The 27,979-nt window shown below is 32.0% G+C and overlaps 1 protein-coding gene across 1 annotated transcript; it reads right to left on the bottom strand.

The window, feature by feature from the left end:
• Window positions 1-2,567: 2,567 nt before the first annotated feature.
• On the bottom strand, window positions 2,568-5,847 carry LOC133334922 (protein drumstick). Its single transcript, XM_061543236.1, has 2 exons — window positions 5,582-5,847; window positions 2,568-2,605 (listed from the first exon to the last, which is right to left on the bottom strand). The coding sequence occupies exons 1-2, from the start codon at window positions 5,800-5,802 to the stop codon at window positions 2,581-2,583; spliced, it is 246 nt and encodes an 81-aa protein (XP_061399220.1). The 5' UTR covers window positions 5,803-5,847; the 3' UTR covers window positions 2,568-2,580.
• Between the last annotated feature and the right edge of the window lie 22,132 nt (window positions 5,848-27,979).

The raw sequence follows: 27,979 nt of genomic DNA, 5'->3' as shown, positions 1-27,979 counted from the left end.
AAAATTCCTTAGTTCGATACATAGATGGCGCTGCTAGAATTAAATTTATATTGCATTTAGTTAGCTATAAAATTTATAAGATCCGTCATTTGACCGTTATAGGGGCAAAATCGATGAAAAACTGACGGATTTAAAGAATGATGAATTAAATAAATGACAAATACAATGGCGATCAAAAATCCATTTTTTGTCTTTCAAAATTGCTTCCGTACCATTTCTCTTATGCACTTTTTTGAATAGCAAAAAGTATATTTTTATTATTTTGAAATAAAACACAATTTAATTGATTTTTATGGTTTTTTATTTAGGTTGTTTTTGCATTATAAGTAGGTAATTTTAAATGATGTTTTTATTATTACAATTATTATTATTTATTTTTAAATACGAATTTGAAGGCTATATTTATTATTTATAATCAAATTATAAATACAACAACAGAGGAGGTGGAAGTGATCGGGAAAATAAAAGAAATAGACATAGGAGAGGTTGGAGAAGGATGTTGCTACTTTTTTCTTAAACAAACAAAAAATTTACAAAAAAAACTAACATTAAAATTATTGCGAAAAACTGGCAGCACACTTTAAATGTGGAACCAGTCACAGGGGACTATAACTATTTATTTTTTATATAGGAAAGAAAATATATTTTTTTAAAACTATTAAATTAATTTTTTTAAAAATAATAATTAGTTGGTTTTTATATTTTTTATTGCTTTTTTGTTTTGTTTCTTGTTGTTGTTTTTGTTTTTTGTGATAATAATGCTGATAATTACAATTAAATGCTTACAAATTAATAAAAAATATTTTTTTAATTTTTTTGTATTTTTTTTTATTTTTATTTTTTATTTCTAAGATATCTTAAAAATTAATTTAGTTAATGAAATGTGAAGAATAAGAAAGTAGGAAAGAAAGTAACATAATTTTAAAGGAACCTTAGGAATGTTTTGAAAAGTTAAAAAAAATAAAAAGAGATAGAGAGAGGAATTATGGTAAAAATTATAGCTAAAAGTTATAGTAATAATAATAACAGTAATACTTGTATTTCATGTTGTTTTTTTTTTTCATTTATTTTAAATTAAACAATAAATTGTGGGGTGTAGTTATTGTGGTTTTTTATAAAAACACTCATATGTAAGGCAAGTTTTTTTTTTTCATTTGTGTCGGCAAGATATTTTTTATTGTTTAGGTGGGATTGGTGTTGATGCTGCAAGGAGGGCGGTTGTTTTAAAGTTCTGGATCGTTGGATTTTGGTTTCCCCCTTTATTTTATGGATGTATGGTTCTGTAATTCGTAGAAAAAAAAAATATTGGAAATATTTTTTTTATTAGATGAGAGATGTCTGGGTTTTTGATTGTTTTTGTTTTTTTTTTCTATCGTGTTTTGATGTCTGTTTGGATTTTATAAAATGCGCCTGCGCATTTCATGTTTCTAATATTTGTTTTTAGTTTGGATTTTTTCAAATTCAATTTTTTTTCATATAGAAAAAATATTTGTGTTTCTACGGTATTTGATCCTGCTTCCAAATTTGTTAGCTCTTACTTTAGCAATACTCAAAAATTGGGTATTCAAAGAAAAGCTTCACAGATCTATTTACGTGGGTGGTATGTGTGTGTATCTATCCAGCCAGTATTTACATAGGTGTGTGTGTTTGAGTGTGTGTATGTGTGTGCGCCATAAACCATAAATAAACATCCATAAAATACATAGCTCGAAAACCAAAAATTTCTTAAACGATGAACTCCATAACCATAGTTGAATGGAGTGGTGATGGTGTATCTGTGTTTCTTTTCATGGTGGCATCAATGTCATCAATTTATTGCTATTGTTGTTGTTGGTCATTGTTATTGTTGGCAACCCATCACCTCCAAAACTACAGCACAATACACCCACTTGTGTATCTTTCATTTATGGTCCCAAAATAAAGTTTTGGATTTCATCATCGGCATCATAGCCCAGCCAGCCAGCGCATCCACAAAAGCGTTTTGTGAAAGTGAGAAAAAATGGTAAAGTAGCTCATCTTTGATAATCCAACAAACCTACATACACACATATGTAGATGACGATGTTGATCTAGGAGAAATCATTAAAGAGCCACCATATGGTATTCGGATGATCCAACGATGACTCCATCACAATTACGTAGGAGAGGTAGTAGTAGAAAGTAATACCAGAAGAAGAGACAGAAGGCCAGTAAAGATGACGATGATGATCATGATGGTGTTTGTGATGACACTACTCTTAAGGAGACTACTTGGATGGCATAGTTGTGTTGTTGCTATTTCTATTTTACATAATAATTATTACACATTTTCTGTTATTGTTGTTGCTCTCTACATATAGGTGTGTGATTGTGATGTGTGTAGTGTGATGGTAGATGATTTTGGTTGCTTGGTGGGTGGATGCATATTGTTGTTGTTGATGTTGCGTGCATGGTGATATTTTATTTTAGAGCTGTTGCTGCTACATATTATTTTTTCCATTTGTTTTAATTAATTTATTATACTTTTTTTATATATATAATATGTATGTTTTATGTATATATAAAAAAATTGGTGCTTTACATAATATATATAGTGGATATTTATCGCCAGACACACTGACTACATCTAAAAAGGAAAGAAAAAAAACCAAGAAAAGAAATAGAGATTAGAAATATTGCAAATAACCCAAATGTATTATAAATACATTTATAATAATAGTAATAATAATAATTTACAGCTTATTGTCTAAGAAAAACTACAATAAATATTTAAAAACTAATAATACAATAAATTCCGCTTAATTCAGAGGTGCAGTCAACCAACACCTTGGCGACAAAATTTTTTACATATCATTAAATGACAAAAAAAAAATGTTAGCCTGTAAAAAATAATAGATTAGGCTTCGAACCCAATTTTTGGACCTATTAATTATAACAGCGTTATAATTAATAAATGGCGGTTTAATCCGAAGACTGATGTCAGACGAAACATTTTCCCGTTGACACTAAAGAACCCTTAAGACTAGTTTTAAACATTGAAAAGAGGTTTCTCAGCTTCCTTGCAGTTAAGATTTTAATGGCATGAAGTGGAAAAGTAAGTCAAATGGACCCCTGTATCGATAATTTGCCAATTAACCTAATTTCGGATACTCTAAGAGATCTTGCAGAGAATTTGGGATTTTGGGGCCTATTTTAATATTTTTTCGGTTACATTTTTAAGATGAGAAGTAATGCACAGAACATTTCGAAACAGTTGAATTTTCAACAAAATTCTTTCTCCAATTTTTATACAAAATCTTGTCACTTCGTGAAATTGTCGTATAATTTGATGTCCTATCAGCTCTATTCAGGTGTATTTTTTTTTAAATTAAAAGGAGTTAACATTTGTTTAAATTTCAACAAAAAATCGTTTTGAAATTTCAACATTTTCGTTAGGGTTGTGCCGAAGAACATTTTATTTTATTTGCGATTTTTTTTTATTTTTTACATCTATGGACGTTAAATGACTAAAAACAACTATGAAAATATTTTTGTTGAAAATTCAACACTTTTTTAATTTTTTGCTCAGAAAGGTTTCTCAGAACGAGATTTCTGGCAGATATTCACTACTCATTTTTCCTGAACTGAATTTTATTGACCCAAGAACGTTGAAGCAAAAATATTTGTTTAAATTTCAACAAAATTTGTAGACATTCTTTTATCGTATAATTTTAAATGATGATATACTGAGAGATATAGAGTTTTGCGCTGCTATACATTCTGATTTAGTTACACCTCAACTAACAAAATTACAAAAAATACTTGTTGAATTTTCAACAATTTTGTTTAATCATTATTATTATTATTTTTTTTAAGGTTATACTTCTCTGTTCTCAATTCTGATTTTTTTGATGGCCAGATTTTTTATATTCAACAATTATATATTACAAAAATATAATTGTTGAATATTCAACAACTTTTTTGTCGAACTTTTGTTATATTGAAATTATTCCAAGGACGAGACCACTATCTGCTTTGCAGTTTCACTCTTTTTTAAGAACAAATCCTATTATAGCTGAGAAATATTCCTCAAATATTTGTTTAAATTTCAACATTTCTTGATTTTTTTATTAAGAAAATCGAAAGGTTTTTCTTAAAAATTTACCTAAAACTTTAAGCGAAAGATATGGATTTCATCTGCGTTGAATGTTCAGCTTTTTAAGTCTCTTTTTTTAAATGTAGTGGCTTTAATTTGTTGACTTATTTCAAATCTAGAATTTTTCAGTATCAGAAGTGAATTGTGGAAAAATTTAAATCCGCAATACATTTTTTGTTGAAATTTCTGTATTTTTTTTCCTAGAGGAAAAGCTTGTTGGGAGTTATGGAAAAATATATCGATGCCTACTTGGAAAACCTAATCGCTTTTACAACTTTATTAAGAAATCAGGTCATTTGTTTTGTAAAAATATTTGGAAATATTAAATGACTTTACAAGCAACAAATGAAGCTTGACCATCTTGGCTTAGAAAATATTCTGAAATAAGTCAAGATGGTCAAGCAATTAATTCACCTCAGGATATGTGACTCCTTTTCGAGATATTTTTTAATGATTCATTCAATGATAATTTACAGAATAATGCCAAGAAATCAGGACGTGATTTCTAAATTTCAGGAACGGAAAATTGTCATGCAGACACATTTGCAGCTGTCAATTGTTTGAGAAACTTCAAGAGGAAATTGAATAGATTTTTGAAGCAACAGAAGACTTTTTTTCCACACGCAACGGAAAGAGTAGCCCGTAGAGGTCTTGTTTTGTAAAGACTTTCGGATGCTCTACCAAAAAATGCTCTACCAAATAAATCTGTTTTTATAAACTCCAGGAGCAAGAAGGCAGCTCAGGAAATAAGGCACATTTCACCATCTTCACGGAGAAAAAATTCCCCAATCTCTCGAAGTAAAGAGTAGCTCACGAAGCCCTGTTTCAAATTACTTTGCCACATATATCCATCTTCACACTTTCATGGAGCAAAAATTGGCCCAAACGTATTGTCTTTTTTTCGCAAAGATCGTGAACAACAGGAAACCTCAGTAATTGTGGATTGTCTATAGCTTTTGGATGAAAATAAGAACTCCAATTTAGGGGAACCGGAATAATTTTCATGTTTCCAAAATTCCATTTTAAACTTTAGAAGATGTGTGTCCAAGAAAATGTTTCGTCTTTTATAAAGGCCAAGAGCAATCGATGATCGCCCAAAATGTGGATTTTTCATTTGATTTAATAACAATGAAACAGTTCGGAATATTCCAAGGGACGTTATAACTTTTATAAATGCTCACACGTTATCTCAAGAGAACTATATACTTAGAAATTTAATTTTATTTGGGGACCTCTGAGAGGTCTAAAGCCTCACGGAACTCCCAAATATATTGGCTTCTAATAAGAAATCAAAAGCAATAGAAATGTTCTCATTGTTCGTACTTTTGATGCATGAATTTTCAAGAGAAGGCCAATTTTCTTCTTTCTCCCCAAAAACTTATACTTTTGTCACTTTTTGTCTCAATTTTGTCTAATTCTAAATTAAAATAATTTATAATTTTTTTGTTTTTTTTTCTCAAAACTTACCTGTGCTGTCTCAGATTATCACGTTGCTTAAAATATTTGCCGCACACTTCGCAGGAATAGGTGATCTCGGGCGATTTGTGGGTACGTTCGTGGATCATTAGATTATAGGGTTTGGTGAAACGCCGCTGGCAATACTTGCAAATGAACTCACACTTCGGACGCATCTTGCGACGAAAGTCCGACCGGCAGTCATCATTGTCGATTCTCATTACAGCGAACATGGTGGTGGCTTTGTTTGTTTGCTTGTCGACTGGCTTCTTTGTTGTTGGTTTAACGTTTTATTTTGTTCTGTTGTTGTTGTTGTTTGTGTGGTTGATTAAAAGCTATCGCACACACACGCACAAACACACTCTCAATAATAATAAATAAAAGCAAACCAAAAATGTCACTTGCAATTAAAAATAAAGAGCAGTCAGTCAGCTGTGTGTACTCTCTTTCCTATGGAGGGGGGGATTTGTTGATTAACGGCTAAGCTCTGTATGTATGGCTATGTGTGTGAGTACTCTTTGAGAGTAATTGAGTAATTTCAGTTCACAATTGTTGTTCTTTATTTTTTTGTCATGCAATCATGAAAATGTGTAGTACACTGGCGTTGTTGTTGTTTGAGATAAGAACACTGTTTACGCTTGGAGCAGAGTGTTTTTTTCGGGGTGGTGGGGATAATGAGTATGGGGGGAAATCGTTGTTATTTCGTATTTATTCCACTCAAAAAGACGGAACAATTTTTATTATTATCGTTTGTCGGCAACGATAGCGGCGGCGTCGTTCACTTCACGTTAATCTCCTCGTGTTTGTTCTACTAAGTTGTCCAGCAAAATGATATGCGGTTTATGGCTTGGCTTCCACCGCAATGATTGGCCACGATCCAATTGTTCCAAGTGGTGTATGTGTGTGTGGTTTACAATCAACAATTTGTTTTTCTTTTTTTGTGGTGTTAGAAAATATTTCTATTTTTTCGTCTTTCCTTGTGGTTAAGTTTTATATTTTTTCTTAAAGACGACGATTTTTTTTTATTTTTCGTTCGGGCAACGCAGAGAGATAACAAGCGCGTTATGCAGCAGCTGCTGACAGACTGATGTGTTACTTCAAATGGTGATTTAAACACCTTTATTTTGTACTTTTTTTCTTCGGGTGTTTTGGTGGTGGGTTTCACACACAAAATCGTGTTGTTGGCGTTGTTGTTGGTGGCGAGGGTATTTCTATGGCCGTTATGGCGTTTCGAATGTTTTTGTCGATTTTTTCTTTCTTTTACTCCAATGTGGCGGAGGCGGCAGTGGTGGTGGTTGCTCTTTTTCTTGTTGGTGGTTGTTTGTGGTTTTATCTATCGTTGTTGTTGCTATTGTCACCGTCTTGTGGAAGATCGTTTTCAATTTATAGAAATGTTTATTATTGGTTATGGTGTCGAATGTGGGCGTATTTCGAAATGCTCTATTTTAAACACTCCAAAAGATATTTCACTTCTATTATTTGATTGGTGGTGGTGGTACGTTGAATCGAAAATTCATTCAGGTTTTTATGTAGACAGACATCAATAGTGATCTTGTTCAGTTTTGTTGGTTTTTCTGAAAAGAAAACAATACAAAAGAAACACAAGGTTTTTTTATTAAAAAATTCCAGTAAATCATTAGATAGGTGTTTTTTTCTTAATGAATTTGATGCAGCATTTTGGTTTTGAGCCACTGAATTTATATTGTATTAAGATTTTTCCAAAAATAAATGCATTTTGTTGGTTTTCTTTTTTGGAGAGTTTCAAAGCAATATAAGAAAATAATATAAAAAATAATAAAATAAAATAATTGTGAAAATATGAAAAAATACTTTCATTTTTTATATAAATTCTTAAAAGTTATTTCGAAATACTTGAATATCATATACACTTTTCATAGAAACGTACTTAAAATTCGGATAATTTTCAAAAAAATATATTGAAATCTTTCTTTGAAGACATGTCGATGTACCTTAATAAGTTATAATTATTATAGTAAAAACGGAAGGAGAATTTAATCCTTAAATTATGGTTACTTTTGACACTGAACGTATCATTAATTTTATTCCGGAACATTGAAAGTATGTAAAATAATCAGAGGTATAATAATTACGATTTAGTCCTTATTATGTTAAGTGTGCAAAGACCCCCTTTAAAGAAAAAAGAACTCAAATGTGATTTCATGGTAATATGTCCTGAGTAATAAAAACAATCGACGAAAAACTTGTAGAATCTTGGTTCCGACATAATGGAATCGTGATCTTTGATATTAATTTTAGATGGAATCGTTATTCTGAAAAAGACTTATATTTAAACCAAGAGAAATTGTAGAACATTTTTATGCTGCAATGGATCTCAGCTCAATATCAATTGGAGCTGTTACAAATGTCCACTTAATACTCACTTCTTCTGGGGAGTTGAAAAAATTTATAAATCCAGAGCATGGAAAAATATTTTTTTAAGTAAATATTCAGGACATTTATAAGATTTATCCGTAATCCCAATTAACAAATTCTTGGTCCATGGGAATTTTTTTTATTAATATTTTAGAATATTAATAAAAATATTATATCCACAAAATAAGATTACTTATTCTTAATCAATAAATTTTGTGTGAGAAATGTCCACAGACAATAATGATTATTAAGTAATCCATATGAATCATTTCCCTATTTATAATATCGTAGTGTTCATTTCATAAGTGTGGTCTGTAAATCGATTAGATGAAACTGTGTTGGTCCATTTGGTCTTCGGTACTTTAAAGAATATCTTCCATGAATCCTCATCAGCCCTAAGTGAGGATTTTTAAAGAAATATTTTTAAGAATTATTATCAACCACATATAAAATTTGAAAATACTATTAAATTCTAAATCCATGCTCATGAAAGTTAATTATTGTCAATTATTTTTATGTGATTAACCTTTTCTATAAATAAAATTATATCCTAGACGCTTATATAATTTTCAAAATATTTCTTTTTTTCTTAATTTCCAAAAAAATAATTGTCGAGGAGATATCAGAAGGAATGAATCAATAGTCTTCATATAGAAATACTCTAAAAATTGATTTTATTATCATAATTTGTCATTTTGTTTGCAACTACTCAAAATATTAACGGGAGATCCCATGAAGATGTCGATTAAACAATTCCCGTCAGTCTATTGAAATCACAATAGAGCTATACAAATTTGCTCATACATACCACTGAATTTTCAGTAATTTGGTATTATAGGTACTGATTGGGTTGCAAATGTTTCGACTAAAAATTACCAATATTGGTCCCTTTTTAGTGTAGCCACCATAAAACAGTTAAGACGAAATTTGATAAGAAATGGTAGAAAATCCCTCTACCACAAATTTTCAACATAAGCTCCTAATTATTAGGTATTTAGTGCACGTTTTTAAAAATAAAATGGGCTCTAACATCATTCTAATTAAAGTGGTGATGCCAAATGTTCCTACCAATATAAAAGTAGTGGAGAATTTGGCACTCTGTGTGTCTGTGGAGTGGGGAATTTCGTTTTCTCCTGATTAAAAGGGACACCTGCACCCCATCCCAATACTCGGTATCAAAAAATACTTTTTTTTTGTTATTATACCCTACACCACTATGTTGTCCGGGTAATATAGCTTTGTGTGGCCCATAAGCTTGTAATGGTGAAATATTGGTCCTAAACCCACAGTTTAAGAATACCAATCGTAATATCTCGATTGGTATATTAGCCATGTTTGTTCGTCCATCTGTCCATTATAATTTGTAAATACGATACGATATGACATTGTTTTTGGTAATGATCCGCCAACATTTAGGTGATAAAATGGACCAAAAACTTTATTTTTTTTCTCTAGAAGCCACAATTATGACCCGAACCAAGCAGTTTCACACCAGGAAGGACGTGTGGCCACACAATACAGATCGATCAATATTTAGCGAGTCAAATGGACCCAGACTTTTGTTTGAAAATGTACTCCTGAAGGTTGACCTTTAAATTGATACCAATAACTTATATGTACTCGCATGTCGGAGTTATACATAAATATTTAAAGGTGTGTGTGTGTTATTATATTGTTTAGTATTACCAATACCCCACTAGAGGACGGAAATGTCGCGCTAATCGCTTTGAAATTGTATATGATGTTGCGGTAAGGGTCAACGACGACTCCTATAATTTTCGGTAATGTTGAGATGATGATATAAAGTGGGTGCCATTAACCGAAAACTTTATTTTTCTTAGATTTTCTTGTCGCTCTAAAGGATCTGACCAAATGCCGAACATCACATATTTTACACGGTGAAGGGGATGTGACTAAATATTTAGAACGTCTGTATAGATGATTATTGGTCAATATTCCCAGGGTCAAATCAACCAAAACCTAAAGTCACCAAAAAAACAAAAAAAAAAATTTGTAAAAAAAGGGCAGGGTTAGAAAGTGAAGCTGTTGACCTACAATCGGTCAAGAGGGTGCAAATACCACTACAGATTTGCCAGGCTCAGAATATAAAACCGTTAATTAGAAGTTAGATTAGTTGTGTATGATATCATATGGACGGCCCCGTACAACTACACTGTTCCGCTCACGGATTTTTGTATAAGTAGTTTATTTTGAAAGTGGTTAAAGTCAATTTTTTCTTATATTAAAAATTTTAAACGACTCAGATAAATAGCAGACATTTTAAGCAATTACAAAAAAATAATATTTATTTAATGTATTTTTGTATTTTTTGTGAAATAATTTTCTTATTTATTTAAAGAGAATTTCATTTCCTCACATTCTTTAAATGTTATTTTTCAATATTTTGATTTTTTTATATATATTTTTTCATCTAATTTATTCAGTTTATTTTCCTCATTTTATATATTTTTTTCTCTTCCTTGTCATTAAATAACCAAAATATTGAAATCACCTTTAAAAAAAAAATTAAAACATTTATGACCCTTGTCCCGATATAAAATTACCACAATTTATTTGATAATATTTTAAAAAAAATTGGGTACCGATTACAAAACAGGAAGCAAAGCTGACCACTGTTTGTCAGATCCCTCTTTTCATAAGGGATATTTTTTGTTGGGATATTTCTCAGGCAAGGCAGTATTGCGACTGTAAATTGAACATTAATCAATTGTAATTAATCTTGATGTGATTTTTGTTTCACATTAACAGCAACCGCTGTGGCCACTGGTTTATTTCTGTGGAGTGCGGGAGAAATTCCAAGAATTTTATTTATGCAACCAAAAATACCAAACGATTGCTTGCTGTGAGGCTTAATCATCGCATTTGGCGAATCATAAAAAAATATCATTTATAAAAAAGGATTGGTGGTATAATATGCGCCAGCTTAAGAGAGAAAAAAATCCGCAGCTTAGCAATTGCCAGAAGCTTGTTTTGGTCTTAGCTGTATAATGAAATGAAATAAAAAACAAACAAACAAATGTATCAGTGACAAACTCAGGAAAAAGATTATGACGATGACGTTCGGAATCGAAAAAATACCAGCAGCCTTGGACGGACAGCTTTAAATCCCGCTGCTACGAGGCCAAATAACAATAGGTATGCCAAAAAAATAAAAACGAAATATTTTAATGAAATGTAGAAAGATGAGCAAATATTTGTCCTGCTGGCGCTTAACAAAAAAATACCAGGTTGGCCTTTAATGGCCTTTTGGAAAACCGTTTAACATAAATTTTCGAAATTTATAACAATTTACGACATTCATAACAGCTTGTTAAGCAAATCCATAAAAAAATGAAGAAGCCCCCTGAGCATTTTTTGGGTAAGTAACGCCACCGCCCTGCCCTCGCCCTGCCTCCCTTCCAACCAACCACCCGAGCACATGACAAACTGTTGTTTTTGCTTTTGTCGCTTTTCACAAGGAAGTAGGTAACCTTTTGTTGGGTTTTTATGCATCTTTTCACGGCTGGATACTTAGGGGATTGTCATTGTTTGGTTTTTCGGGGGTTTCTTTATGGCTTATCCCCACACCACTTCACAGCCGCAATAACAACAACACTGGCCTGGCATTTTAATGTTGTATTTATAACGACGATTTGCCGGAATGAACTTGACGCATTTACATATTGTTAAACTTGACACAGCTGGACATCACCAGCCAGTCTGTCAGTCAGCAGCCAGTCTCCAGAGAAGATGAAGAAGAAGTTGAAGAAAAAAAAACTAAAACAAGAACATTTTTTTCTAAAGCGTAGAGTGACTTTGTTATGGTCACACAGCGGGTGAGGATCTACCCAAAAAAAAAAACAAAATCCATTCAATTCGTTACGATTCCTTTATTGACAAAAAATGACAAAAAAAGCTCCCACAATAAACCCGGGATCTGGACACCGATTCATAATCTGAATAATAACAATAATAATAGTGGCGGATGTCGATAGCCCCAGTCCAACACCATTAAAACAATGGTGACGCCAAAGACGCCTCAGATGCTCAGCTATTGTTTTCATTCACGACGAAATGACAAAACGAAAAAAAATATGAAAATTATGTCCTAACCCGATCGGAGAACACAAATCATCATCGTGTTCTCCAAACAACAACAGAAAGAGAACCTTTGTTCTACAGTTCCACCAGAGAAACCTTTCCTTTCCAAATGTTTATACAATCATTAGTTAAAGGCAGGCTGTGTGTTTTTGGGACAACAAAAGTGGCGTCACATGGTCATTTTGTCGCCGTTAATCATACGGCAGTTAACAATGAACGAACCGTTCGTTCGACCATGGGATGGGGCGCCCCATCCAGGCTTGAGTAGCATGAAATTCTCTTTTTTTCCCAAAGCCACCATGAATGTTCACAAAAAGATCTGAATTCAATATTCTTTTGATCTGCAAACGAAATTTTATTTTTCTCCAACAGTTGTCCAAGAATGTGGGTGTTTACCCTCTCCCTTCCCTCTCTCCCCTCTCACTCATAGAAAACTCTTCGTCTTCTTCTTCCAAATAAAAGGTTCGAATTAAATTGTTAGTTATTGTCTATTTAGTAGTTAATGACTAACAGTTGGCCAGCAGGTTGCCACAATTTTGGCCCCCTCTCTTTTTTTTAACAAACACAAAAAATATGAATTAACCATTTTTACGGTAATTAAAATGTAAAACAGCTGTTTCTTAGAACAACGATAACCGTAATAAATTATTTGTTTAGTTTTCGTTTTTTTTTTTAATTTGCCGTTTGCCGAGACCAAACAGTAGACCTGGTTATCACTTGGTGTTGGTAATGGCATTTTAAAAATGTGTAGTTAAGGCCAATTGGAAGCAATAAAAAATTTTACTAATTTGACATGTTTTTTTTTTCTAGCTGGCAGACCACATGGAGTCCTAAATAGAGAATAAGTGAAATGATTCTACGTGAATTTATGATTACTTTGAATAAAAATTTAAGGTCAGAAATATTAAAAGAAAAAGTTTGATTAAAAAACGGAATACATTTTTGATAAAACTTGGGAACCACGATTCCTAAAAGGACTCCAAAATCATCCAACAATATGGCACCCACCAGGGAAATTATCAACAAAAATGGGATTTTTAATTGACATATAGACCCTTAAAGAATTAATTGGCTTGTAATCAGATTTCTATACATAGTAATCATTTGAGTAATATATGTTTTTGGGAAGGATAAATATAAAATATGGGACTTATAAAAACATAGGGGTAACCTACCCAAAGCTAATTTGTTCTGTTAAATATATCGAACATTTTCCAAACAGGGCTTATTTCTTCCCTTCTATTTTCCGACACCTTGAGTTCATAGAGTGCACTTTTCATGACGTGGAATTTTGTTTAAATAATTTCTGAGAAACTATTAGTGCATTTTTTCTAAATATATAATTTCCGATGGCTGTTTATTTATTTTGATCAATTTTACTTTAATACTGTTTATACGAATAATTTTGTTTGAAATATTTTTTCAAGAAGTATTATGATAGAAACGTGATTTTTTTTAAATGTCTTATGAAGAAACTTAATAACAAGAATGCTTTTTAAATTCTCTGTTGTCTTAAGCTTGGAGAAATTTCAGAACAAGAATTGTTTTTAAGCAAGGATTTTTGTTTTTGTATTTTAAGTTGACCTCGGAATGTTGTCAGGTATACTCCGAAGGTTTCTTGGCCGCTGAATGGCCAGGAAGAAATGCTTTATTAAAAATATTTGTTCAAAGATTTCCAAAGGCGAGGATTTATCAAAAATATTTTTTTCAAACTGTTGTACAGAGGCGTGGATATATTAAAAACGCATTTTCAAATTAAAAACGCAATATTTCCAAAGTCGCGAATTTCCAAAGGCTAGGTTTTTTAAATAAATTTTTCAATGATTTATAGAAAGGCGAGAGTAAATAAAAAAATATGTTTTTAAGAAATTGCAAAGGCAGGAATTTATTTAAAAAAAATATATATATATATATATACTAAATATTTGCTATGGGTAGGATTAAAAAAAATCATGAATTTTCAAACGCGAAAATTATTTAATATATATTTTTTTCAAGGTATTCCAAAAACGCGGATTTTTTAAATAATATTTTTTAAAAGAATTTCCAAGGATTAAAAAAAAACATTTTTTCTATTACAAAAAAAATTTGAAGGATTTCAAAGTCGCAGATATTTATACCCTACACAACTATGTTGTCAGTAACGCCTTTAAGTATACCGATCTAGCCGACTAGCTGAGTCGATCTAGACATGTGTGTCCGTCCCTCCGTCCGTCTGTCCATTATAATTTGTAAACACGATTCAGGCCACAGTTATGGACCAATCTTCACGAAATTTTGCATGTAGGATGGGGTTTGACCAATGAAGACCCCTATTGTTTTTGGGAAAGATCGGTTAATATTTAGGGGATGAAATGGACCAAATACTAAATTTTTGTCGGTTTTTCTGGTCGCTCCAGAGGCCGCAATTATGACCTAAACATCGAATTTTTATATGGAGAAGGGAATCGGGTCAAAGAATAAGCGTGTCTGTTTTGATAAAGATCTGTCAATATTTAGCGGGTCAAATTGACCCTGACTTTTGTCTGAAAAATTAAAAAATCTATATTCTATAGCGTATAGATTTTCTCCTGAAGGACATAGACACGAGAAGTTGATATTATATCCAAGAGGATTCGTTGACCTTTAAATTGATACCAATTATATTGTCGTATATGGGAGTTACACGTAAACATCTACAGGTGCTTACGTATTCATATATTATTTTGTAACCCAGAGGGCGGAAATATAGCGCTGATTGCTTTGAAATGTTCCATGAGGTTCCAGTTATGGTCAAAGACAACACCTATAATTTTCGGTGATAATCAGACAATAATTTTGGGAAGAAGTGGACCGAAAACTAATTAGAAAGTCTGTACTGAATATTGGTATTATTCGAAAAATATGTCAATGTAAGGAAGAGGTGCTGTTGACCTCTAATCGGGCAAGACCGTATCGTATGGTCGGACCCATCCGAATTTATTAAAAATATTTTTTTCTGGGATTTCTAACTGCGAGAATTTATTAAAAAGTATATTTTGAAATATTCGAATGATAAAAAAGAGCGATTATTTTATTTTTTTAATCTTTTCAAGTATTTCTAATATTTTCAAAGTTCGAATTTTTTATAATTTTTAAATAAATTAAATAATTAAAAATTTTTAAAAAAGTAAAATGTTTATTTATGAAAAAAATTAAGTTATGATTTTTTTTGTATAAAATGATTTAAAATAATTAAAATTTTGAAAAAAAAATAGAACGTTTATTTATAAGAAACGAGGCGTGGACGTAAAAAATATATTTGAAGCCTTTTTTCTAATCTCATAAAATTGTTCGTGTATTATTTTTTAAATTTACATTTCTTAAGTTCTTGAAAAAAATTGAGTACATAAATAAAAAAAAAAATATTAAAAGTGAAAAATTGATTTAAGCTTTAATTTTTACAAAAAAGAAATTGAAACAGTTTTCTATGCAAAAGTTTTAAGTTATTTTTAATATTTTTATAATAAAATTTCAATGTGATATTGAAAAATATTAATTAAAAAGTATGATGTAAATAATAATGCATTTTTGTAAATAATTTTCTTAGCGTGTATTATTTAAGTATTTAAATAAAGAATTATTTTTCTTTACTTTTAAAGGATATGCTGTGTTTAAAAACTATTTATTTGTGAACGTTGAACTATAATTTTCTGATGATGGCATTTTTTACTCTTTTTTACAAAATTTCTAGATAGTTTTTTCAAAAAACTATTTGATAGTAAATTTTATTCATATTTAAAAAATTTTATTTTATTCTGATAATTTTGAATTTTTATGTATTTTTTAGAGCTGTTTAAAAATAACTGTTCCTCTGAAGTTATTTTTCCGCTTGATTTTATTATATTTTCTGATAATTGAAAAAATTTATTGAAATCATAATAACAAATGTCAATTACTTGCATATGTATTACACGTTTCAGGTGCAGTTATTACGGTATTTCATAATATACAAAAAAAAAAAAGATAACCGAACATCAAAGGCGCTTGTGGGTGTTTCCATTTTTTGTGACAATGCGCCTCTTCTGGATAGACTTTTTGTCCCCAACAATCGGAAAAAAACGAGCGGAATATTTTGTTTAATGTTTATGAAATAAAAAGAACCTGTAATAAAATTATTCCCACATAAATCATTTTTTCTATTCATTGTCCGTAGCCGTACACTCTCCTCCCATTCTTGTTGCCTTTCATTCTTTTGTCAAGAAGAAAGAAAGAAAGAAAAAACGAGAGGAATAACAATGGAATAACATCAATATTGGCACTATTGTTTTGTTTTTGGGCATCTTATGGAGCGTTCAAGTGTCAAGCAAAGATGACATTTTCACACGCATTTTAAGGACCTTTTGTTTGAGGGACAATTCCCACTTGAGAATATCATGCAATGTGGGTCCATAAATTTCAAATTGATTACAATTTGATAACAATAGACGAAGAGAAGAAGGATAATAATACAAAAAAAAAGAAAAAGTGGTCAAGAGTTTAAATGATCAAAGTCAAATAGTTTACTACTGGTCCTGCTTGCATGTACATGTTGTTGTTGTTTTTGCTGTTGTGTTCTCCACTGCATTTAGAACAATTAGAGTGGTAACAGGGAAATAATTCTTTGAAGGTTGTTTGGTTTGGTGTTTTCATTCTCTTATCAAACAAAAGGACCTAGTTGTTTGGGTAACGAACACCAACAGCCATCGAGCCAGCCTGACACCGACCGACCGACCTCATGCTATTTGTTGTTAGGTGCAACAGAGATAGCCGCTGCAAAAGGGGGAACAATTTATTATTTTGGCTACAACGAAGACGGGTTTTTTCTTTCAATTCGTTTTTTTGTTTCTTTAATTGTTTTGTAATGAAAATTTCCTGGAATTTCCTTTCATTAACAAATGAAGGCCAGTAATACAAAAGGTCCAGCCAACCATCCATCCAACCAACCAGCAAAAAAAGGCCAACAGATAACACAGAAGGAGTTTTGAAGAAATCTAATCATTATTTACGTTTTTTAGATTTTTTTGTTTTGTCTAAGGGAACACACAGAAAAAACACAATAATACACCAACAACAACAAAATTGGTAACAATTTTGGGTTAACTGATTTTTTTAATGGCCGTTTGCCACCTTCGATAAACGCCTCCAAATGGAAAACCAAAACCAAGGAGAATTTGAACAAATCTATGGACCGCAGACGACGACCCCCGTTACAGCAATGACATTGACGAAAAAAAACGAAATGAAAACGATTTTGTAAATCTTTTGTTTTTATCACTTGTTATGGATGATCCTGGATGTTGTTGTTATTATTGTTGTGATATGTACTTTAAAATCTCTTTAAAAAAGGGTGTTAAAGTGTGACTCTTAGTTGTTGTATTTCTGTGTGTGTGTTTTTTTTTCTCTTTATGTACTTCGTCTTGGTATTCTGAGAAAAAAATTGCTTTATTCACGCCCTAAGGATATTTGGTTTGAAATGAGAAAGGTGGAAAAGGAAAAGTCATTTGTTTTTATTTGAGTTGAACGCATTTTTGCACATTAAGCCGATTTTAAATACTTTCGAAAAAAGCAAAATGTTTGCAAAACCAAATCTTTAAAATGCAAATCTAATTTCATGCAGTATTAACAATGACCACAAATACACACAAGCAAACACACTCTCACACACACTCCCTAAGTAAAGGAGATATGAAGAATCTCATCATGTGTGACGTTTGTTGGAAAATATTGAAAATTGTTTCACTTATCCGTATGTTTTTACTTGTTGGCCAATATAAAATCTCCTCACACCTTTGAGTGACCACATGTGGTGTAGCAACACTTTTGCTCAACAGTGTCTTGTTGTGTACATACACATGTTAATTATTTTAGGCAAAGAAAAAAAGATTAATACGATTAACGTTGTGTTAAATATGAAAATATTGATGCAATACTTTCTGGGTCTTGTGGTCCAAAGCAAATCTCCTTTACCATACTCTTTCAAGAGAGTTTATTTTGCAAAGGATTATTTTGGCTGTTTGACACGATGTGTGGCAAAACATTAACTGCATGACTCCACTTAAGCCGCATGCACTTACGCTTTAATATTTTCTTTTAAGGAAATATAGTCGTATACCTTATGAAAATCAAACACAGTGGTATAGGATTGTAATACTTAAATCCATAGAAATGACTGGAGCGAAACGGCCAAACGAAAGGGGATAGATCCATTTCTTTAACGTATGGTGACTGGAGGTGAAAAATGGATCACATACGATAACCCTGTGCAAAAACGGTCAAAGAGCGGTGAAGCACCTCAAACAGTGGCCAAACAAGACTAACGGTCGGGAAAGTTCTGCGAAACTGGAAGGTGAGTTGCTTCCATATGGCCAAACGCTAAATTCGGATCTCTACTGTCAACAACTGGATCGTTTGAAGATAGCAATTGATTAGAAACGGCCAGAATTGGCCAACAGGAGAGGTGTCGAGTTCTACCAGGGCAACGCTAGGTCACACACATCTGCAGGGACTCGCCAGAAACATCGGGAGTTTGCTTGGGAAGTTTTTATGCATCCGTCATACAGTGCGGACTTTGGCACCAAGCGATTATTTTTTTTTGCATTGATACATTTATTTAAGGGAACCCCACCCATTCTCGATTTTAATTTTTCAAGATTTTCAATGGGCTGATAAATCAATACCAATGCTTGTTAAGGTTTGTAACTTTGCACATACATAATTGAAGATTTAAAAGAGAAGAAAAATAATTTACAAAAGTCCCTATTTTTGATGGCGGGCATGATAACTCCTCACTGGAACATCGGAATCCGAAAATTCCAACGGTGTTAGAAAAAGTACATGTCTGGCTCTCGTATGAACTAGGATTATTGACTTCGCTCTAAAATTAACCAAATGGCGGACCTTTGAAAAAATATTTTTGGAAAATCGGCGATTTTTGACCAAAAACCAAGTCTAAAAATAAGGAAGATCTTTACCGATTAGCTTTATCCTAGTTCATACTATAGCTATACACTCACAGAGAAACGTGTACAAATTTAGAATCGATTGGGTTATTAGTTTTTGAGTTATCTTGCCCGCCATTCGCAAAAGAGAAAAACGCGTTTAAAGTTTGAGAACCCCTTCAGCCGTCACTTGATGCTGACACAATAAATCGGCTATATTTTCAAGAGTTCTTGAGATTTTCGCTTGAAATTTTGTAGGGACATTCTTGAATCAGTGTAGATTCGAATTAAATGAAAAAAGTTTTTGACCCCGAAAAGGGGGGGGGGTGGTTCTGATAAAAAATTGCAATCTTGGGAGGATTGTGAAAATCGACTATTAGAGTTTTTTTGCAAATAGCAAAACAAAAATCGGACATTCTGATCATTTTAAACAAGTCATATAGTTCATTTAAAAATATTGGATTTGTTTTTCCCCAATCTAATATTTCCATAGCACGAATATTTAATAAAAACATTTATAAAAACGACAAGCGGGTCAGTATAGTCAAAAGAGGCCGATCATATGATATCCTACAAACTACCAAGGAACTCTACGTTTCTGCGAATATATAATTCGGAACCTGGGAAATATCTCGTGATATTTGTACCCCCTTGCCCGATTAGAGATCAACTACTACTCTTTCTTAACCTGGCATATTTTATATTTTCACAAAAAAAATTGGACAGCCGTTCTAAGTATTTGGTCGAATCCCCTTCAACATGTATAATATGTTATGTTCTGCATTTAATAATGGCCTCTGAAGCGACTAGAAAATCTGACAAAAAAATTAAGTTTTCGGTTCATTGCATCCCCTTAATATCATCTCAACATCACCGAAAATCACGATCAGCGTTACATTTGCCCCCTCTAGTGGGGTAATAGTAATACAAAACAATATCATAACACATAGACACCTTTACATATGTGTGTATAACATCCACATCCTAAAACATACAACAATATAATTGGTATCAATTTAAAGTTCGACCTCTCCTCTAGAATATACAATATAATTTCGGGTCTTTATACTTCAGGAGTAAATTTATACGCCCCAGAATACAAATATGTAATTTTTCACACAAAAGTCTCCATTTGACCCGCTAAATATTGGCCGACTGCATCAAAAAAATCATGCTTATTTTTTTGACAGATTTCCTTCCTCGTGTAAAACTTCGTGGTGTTAGAGTCAAAATTGTGGCCTGATGAGGACCCAGAAAAACCGACAAAAAGTAATAAAAATGTCGATTTTTTTATTTTATTCTTCTGCTTATTTTATTATTTTTTTTAAGTGATTATTTATACTCTTTCGAGTCGAGCTTGATGATATAACTTTTGCAATGAAAAGGAAAGTCTTTGCATATGCAAGTTTCGCATCAGGGCGGAATAAATACTAGTTAACAACGTACGACCTTTGTAAAGCCACATAGCCCAATATGCCTGATGAGCCGCTTAACCAACGGCGAAACGCGTTGCATAATGGTGGGTACGAGGGTTCTTCTCCTGGCTTTCCTTTTCATTGCAAAAGTTAGATCATCAAGCTCGACTCGAAAGAGTATAAATAATCACTTAAAATTACTTTCAAATGATCACTGCCCTTACAAGGCAAAATTCAAATAACATTTTTTTTAATAAATTATTTTCCATTTAAAAGTTTTAGTATATATTATTTTATTTCTTCATATATTAAATAACAAATTCCGCCTTCTTTTTTCTTACAGTGTACAACGATTTTTTGTTTACACACACAAAAAGCTAATAAAGCTGGCTTAACCGCCAGAAGAACATTTACTCTTTCGATGATGGTAATTGTTGTGGCCGCAGCTGTTGTTGTTTTTCGTGGTGGTGTTATGTGGTTGGGAGGCTAAATAACAGTAACAACAACCACGACCAAAATGATGATGAACAAAAGTCAACAAACCCACCAATGATAAAGCGTAACACCGGTAGTCCGAGTATCTACGCTCCATTGCTAAACATAACACAGACACATACTTGTACAGGAACACACACATAACCACACTCATAAAACATCAACCACATTATTCAAGCGTGTAATACAAGAGTCAGTCAGAGCAGACAGACAGCATGACAACATGTTAAAGAGAGAACATGTTATTTGTTGGCGTCGTTAACAACGATGAGAACAGCAGTTTTTTCTTAACCATCTTTAGCACATCACGGGTTAGATTGGGTGATGTGTCGGCCCAAGAGGTGTTTGAAGGGTTCCCCCATAAAAATTGAAAAAATACCACAGAGAAAACTTAAGGGAGACATAACTAAACAACATGGCTACTGTGTTTACGCATGAGAGAAGTGCAATTAACGGAATGTATATCTAGTCACTCAATCAGAGATGGAAGTATTTTTACTAAGGAAATGGATTTATTGAAGTACTCAATCAATTAAATAAAGGTAAGACAATTCATTTTTATAATTATTACTAAAATAGAGTTATAAAGATACATTTTTAAAAATATAAGTAGTAGATTCGTGTAGGTTCCGGATACCAATTTTCAGTTTTTCTTGTTTTCTCTTCATCCAAAATTGGATGGGAACTTGACAGAATAAATCTTAATCATAAGGTTGAATTCTTCGTATTTACTTATACATATACAAACTAGTAAAAATATGCAATAGATGGAAATGTTATATTTGCAAAGATGTTATCTAAATTTTTTATACTCAGAAAATATTCCGAAAACTGCCATAAACTGCCTTCATTAGTCCACTTCATTTTTACTTCCTAACCTTTTTATCGCAAATACTCCCACAATATCTGAAAATAATACCAAATATCACGTCTCACATGCTATGGAATATTAAAAATTTTTTTACAGATTGATTTAGTTCATGTAATATTAAGAATTGGCGCCTCTTCCACATACATTTTGGAAATTTTTATTCCTTTTTTTAAGTTTCTAATATTGGCAAAGATTCAAAACTTCTAAGGTAATTGCTTAGGGTTCGGAAAAAATATCATTTGCCATGGTCTATTTGGAAATCATAATGTTTTCGTCAAACTACCGAAAAGACTGCTCAACATTGACCAATGTTCAGGAATTGTTGAATTCTATAGGCGACGGCTCTGTTATGATGTGGACATTGAAACTCACTGTGCCATCGAAAAAAAAGAAAATATTTCTAAGTGATTTTAATAAAAGTGATTTTTGCATTATAAGAGCAGTTTATTTTCGAAGATGACATCTTACATACAAAATGTTTGTCGCACATGCATCCCTGTTTTGATAAAGATCGGCCAATATTTTTAACGGGCCAAATGGACCCTGACTTTTGTGTGCAAAATGACAAAATTTGAAGGGAATCTGGACAAGTAATTAGAAGAGCTGTACTGAATTTTAATAATATTTGTTGATATCTAGTCGGTCTAGAGAAATATTGTTCAATCTCAGGATATAGAACCACACAAAGTTTGCTTTTGGTGGAAGTTTTGTAGGGTATCGCATGGTCGGCCCCATCCGACTATACTTATTTTTAATTTTTAAATTTTCTTACTTATCCCAAAAAATACCCTATCTGTGTAATTGAAAAAATTCCGCATAATATATGACATCAATGACTGATAATAGTCCCTACGACTCTGTACCAGAGATCTCAAGAATATTCTATTAATAAGTATTGTTTTTGATTTTCCAATTATAAATTTGAACAATTTACAATTTATTCGAGTACACTACAGATAATTTTTATATGTTGCAATTTTTCAAATGCATGTATAAATAAGAATTCAAATTATTTCTTCGCTCTCAAATCTAACATTATGTTTTAAATTATTTAGTTTTCCTACTGAAGTAATTTTCGGAATATAAACAAATTTTAATTCCTTCATGGCATTCCAGTAGACAACAGCTATTATAAAAAAAATGTTTTATTCGAAACCAACCATAAAAATTAAATCGTCAATATATCTTCGCAAAGAACGGATTTGATTTTAAGAATCAGAAGTACAAAATAATCCTTATTTTCCAAGGCAGAATTTTCTTCTGTTTTTACTTCTTAATTAGATTTTAATTTCTTAAGCAACAAATTCAGTCTATTTTTTAATATTTAACGAAAAATATATATTTCAAGTAATTTTTACATATATCCATGATTTAATATAAAATCATGCAAAACTTCCCAAAATGGAAATAATTTTTACAATGATTCGCTACAATCAACTAGAACATTTGCAAAATTTTACTACCAAAAAAATTTATATTTTATAAACGGGCAAATAAACTGTGAACTCTGTTGCATTTCAAAATTCTAAACTTCCAACTCTGGCACTTATCAGCATACACATTGTATGCCATGCATTCAAATAAAACACCCATTACTTGCTTTGGATGACAGTGTATGAGTACATTAATTTGATAATTAAAGGAGAGATATGAGTAGAATGTTTTTTTTATCCCTCAACAAATAGCAAAGATGACAACAATAACTTTAGAATAAAAAAACTTACCAGTTATTTTTAAGTAAATAGGAGAAATTTTATCTCAACGAAACACTACACATGACAAAGGAGTACAGAAATGCATTCTCCGTTGGAGAGAACCGAAATAAACAACTACTTTGTTAAGAGATGCTACTTCAATGAAGACGTTATAACAACTGATACTGCTCTGTTGGCTGACAAAGCTAAAAAATCACTTGCCTCTTGGCTTTGCTCAAAAGCGGACATTCTTAAAGAAGCAAACCCAAAGCTGACAAAATCAATACAAAGATGAAACCAAAAACACAAACACACACATACACATACACTTGTGGTCATATGAAACTTTATATGAATTTCCCCTTTCGAGTAAAGTTTCACGAGCAACAGCAACACAGTAGGCCTCCACAACCAACCACAAAAGAAATACAAGAACAACAACAAAAACGAAGTCAGTATCAGTTGTTGTTTTCCTCTTCTTAGTTGAGAATAAAGTGTAACACGCATTCGTGTGTATCTTCTAAACAACGGTAGCTCTTCTAGTCTCTGCTGTGAGAGTAAACCGAAGAGTGGAAGCTCTGTCTCTCTCCTCATTGCTGTGTTGTTTTTGTTTTCTTTCTTTTCAGTTTTATATGGGGTTTCGTGTAAAAGTAGGAGGTGCTTAACACCAGTAGCCGAAGCTTAATAATACACATCTTCGTAACACAACCAACAAATAAACTAGCGGGGATTATATGGCATGAGCACTTGTTTTGGATCTCGGTTGCCGATGATCGTAAACTCGTAACACATCTTCGTTGGCAGCATCGTTAAATCAGTGCAAGCAACTGTTTGATGATTTGTTAACAACAGTAGCCGAATGAAGTTTTCTGCAGACATCTGCAGGAATAGACAAACGATTGGTTGAGTTTGCTTTAAGACGGCGAAACCAACAACGACTATGATGATGTTGTTGTACTCTTGATTGGTTTACAAAAACGGTAGCACCCGAAGTTGTTTTACAATCGTTTAAAGCCGTATATATCGAGGGGAAATGAATGTGAAGGCTTGTGGTTGATGCATGTTTACTTTTAATTCAACTTTAAATGAGTTTAAGCAAAAAATAGTAAATATTTAGTAAATTATCATTGGTGGAGAATGAAAAATATTTATTTACAGCACTTGGAAATGATTGGTTGATTGATTTATTCACAGAAATTTGATGATGCACATTTAGAAAATTGGGAACATACGGTAAGCAAAGTAAAGTGTTTGGTACATTGATCTTTAATCAATTTATTCAGAGACCTGACAATTCCGCTAAAAAAATTTTAAACAACAAAACAAATAAACGGCATTTTTGGAAAAGTTATTCAAAATTTTTGTATAATATGAAATTCATTTTAATGGATCATCATTCTATATAGGGTAATATAGGGTAATTCCGGCATGTACCAATAGTCGGCATCTTTTTATATAACTTCAAATAACTAAAAAATCCTATAACTAAATATGAAAAATACATCGAATAATCTTCAATAACACTGCAACCTATCTCTGTATAAAATTTAGTCAAACTATGTACATTTATTCAGTCAAAATTTGGCATTTGGTCAATGAGGTTTGTCAACACTAACGATAAATCATGTTTCTTAAGAAAAATTTAGTGGGCATGTCAATTTCAAAAGACTTGTAACTATATTAAAATAATATATTTTTCACAAGGATCTTCTTCGTAATTGTAAATAACATACAGGATAACACTTTAGAATTTAAAGTCATTAAAAAATATTTGTTATTATGATATTTTTTATCGATGCCGCCCTTAGGAACAACATTTTTAAAGGTTTTCCTATAGTCGGCATATGGGTGAATAATAAGCACCTTTTCGATCTTTTTGGCTCAAAATTGGAAACCAAGTTAAATAAGTGCTCTAAAAAACGATTAATTTATAAAAAATCAGTTTTGAGTGGTTTCAGAGAGCGTTAAGTTTTTCTTGAACATGTTCCATAAAAATTTTTGTGAACGTGGATTTGAGTCCAAAATAAAGATACCTGTAATAATTAAAATAAAAATATTAGGGTAGGGAAAAAGAAATCCATTAGGCCCGTCGTCGAAAATGTCGATAAAATCGTAGAAATTATTGAAATTGAAAGGAATGTTAGCTGCCGTATCATCACCCAGGAGCTAAAAATCGACCATAAATCGATTTTTGGGTGGATGGATGGAATTTCCATCTGCGAAGCCTTGGCCAAACGGAATGAGATAGACCCATTTTTTAAACGGGTAGTGGCGGGAGATGAGAAATGGATGACATACGATAAACCTGTGCGAAAAAGATTGTGGTGAATGAGCGTTGAAGCACCTCAAACGGTGGCCAAACTAGGACTAACGGCCAGGAAGGTTCTGCTATGCATTTGGTGGGACGTGAAGGCGATTATTTATTATGAGTTGTTTTCATATGGCCAAACACTAAATTCAGATCTCTACTGTCAATAACTGGACCGTTTAAAGATAGCATTTGACCAGAAATGGCCAGAATTGGCAGTGTTCCATAAGGCCAACGCTAGGCCACACACACGCTAGGCTCGCTCGAAACTTCGGGAGCTTGGTTTGGAAGTTTTAATGCCTCCGCCAATCAGTCCGAACTTGGCACCAGGCGATTATAACATTTTTCTTGCATTGCAAAATTTCTTTAGTGATAAAAAATTGGTATCTAGGGAGGATTGTGAAAATCGTATACTAGAGTTTTTTTTTTTTTTGCAAATAGAGAGCAGGACTTCTATGAGAGAGGCATTATGAAGTTACCTTTAAAATGGCAACAAATCATACAATAAAACGGTGCATATTTGGCCCAAATCGGACATTCCCCAAACTAATATAACTCTCCCGGGACCTATGAAAATTGACAGAGCAAGCCTATACATATATTCACAATTTGTTTTTACAGTATTTATCTTTATCATTGCTTTTCAAAAATATTCATGAAAAAAAAATTAAATCCTTTTGAAGCTTTCGTAATGAGTGCACTATGGGCCAGAGATCTAATTTTAATTTAAATCAAAATCACATATAAGCATTTCGAGGACATTGATTACGATTCTGCAAGAAAAACGTAAACATTTAATAGGGTGGATCGAAAACGGTGGTGGTTGAAAAACGTGGACAAAATCTCCACAAAAAACCAACATTAGGGGTTGCCGTTATATAGAGGCTACCTCAAGCGTGTTACACAATGAGAACTTAAAATGCCAAATTACAGCTAATTTGGTTGAAGCTGAAGACATTACCTTCCAATTTTATCATTTCTCTATTAAATTTTGAAATGTAATTTAGAAAGACAATTTTTATATTATCAACAATAACTCTATATACAATAACTCTATATACAATAACTCTATATACAATAACTCTATATACAATAACTCTATATATATGAAATAAGCTCAAAATCCCCAGATTTCAAATAAATAACATTTTATCGGCTCCTGACTCTTTGCCAAAAAATTGGATACCTGGGCCATAGTGGGACGGGCAAGTTTTACAATTTTATTTCTTCTCTAAATTCCAGAGATTTTCATCTTTTAAATTCATTCAATATAAATATATATTTTTGCAATTTTAAAATATTCTTACTGGCGATTTTCATTCAAAAAATTAAATTATTCTAGGCTTTTGCATTAAACGAGTAAATACTATTTATTTAAAATCCCAAAAATTTTATTTTTTTTAAAGGCAAATATTCTTCAATATTTGAAATTTATTTTTTCAGAATTTTGAACATTTTCCTAACTTTTACATTTTAATAAAAACTAAATTCGAAAAATCTCAACTTACCTTATTTCCTCAGATAATATTCAGGAAAATCCGAAATTTTGTTTATTCGCCGCAAAAATTCGAAGTTAAGTTGTAATTTTTGTTGTTTTTTTCAGTTTTGATTTTCAAACTTGTTGATGAGCGAGGGTATTAAATACTTTCAACTGCTACTGGAACTGAGAGAGTCCATAGAACAACTGCAGCACGTTTGAACGATGTGCAATTTTTTGTTGTTATTATTATTTTTTTAATAATATTTCTATTCAAACCAAATTAATTAATTTTGTTTGAAATTGAAAATGTTTTTTTTCGCTGTATTGATTTTTATTATTTAATTATTTAGCAGTTTACGATTATATTTCGTTTCACGAAAGCGTATCAGAAAAACAAGTAACGTTGCTGACGCGTAGTTTTAGGCGGAGAACTTGACTACTTGTTGGTGCGTGCTCGGTGACTGGTAAGAAACTAAATAAGCCAAGCTTCAGTCGGTTGGTAGTGAGCAAAAGTAAAAAAATTATATTTTTGCTGCCAGCCTGATGAGAAGTTTGTTTCTGGTTCGCTTTCAGATTGGTTGTTGTTGTTGCTGGCGAAGTTCGTCGTCGTTGTTGTTTTTCGGAGAGACGGCGGCAGACGTTAATATTATTAATAAAATATATTCCACTTCCGAACGCTTCCGTGCGCAACAGTCAACTGCAAAGTTACGATCG

The sequence above is a fragment of the Musca vetustissima genome, unplaced genomic scaffold (assembly GCF_032173495.1).
Source record: "Musca vetustissima isolate MV318-11 ecotype Yass unplaced genomic scaffold, APGP_CSIRO_Mvet_v1 utg20582, whole genome shotgun sequence".
NCBI lineage: Eukaryota > Metazoa > Arthropoda > Insecta > Diptera > Muscidae > Musca > Musca vetustissima.
The sequence above is the reverse complement of the archived record's forward strand: the minus strand, read 5'-3'. Positions and strand labels throughout refer to the sequence as shown.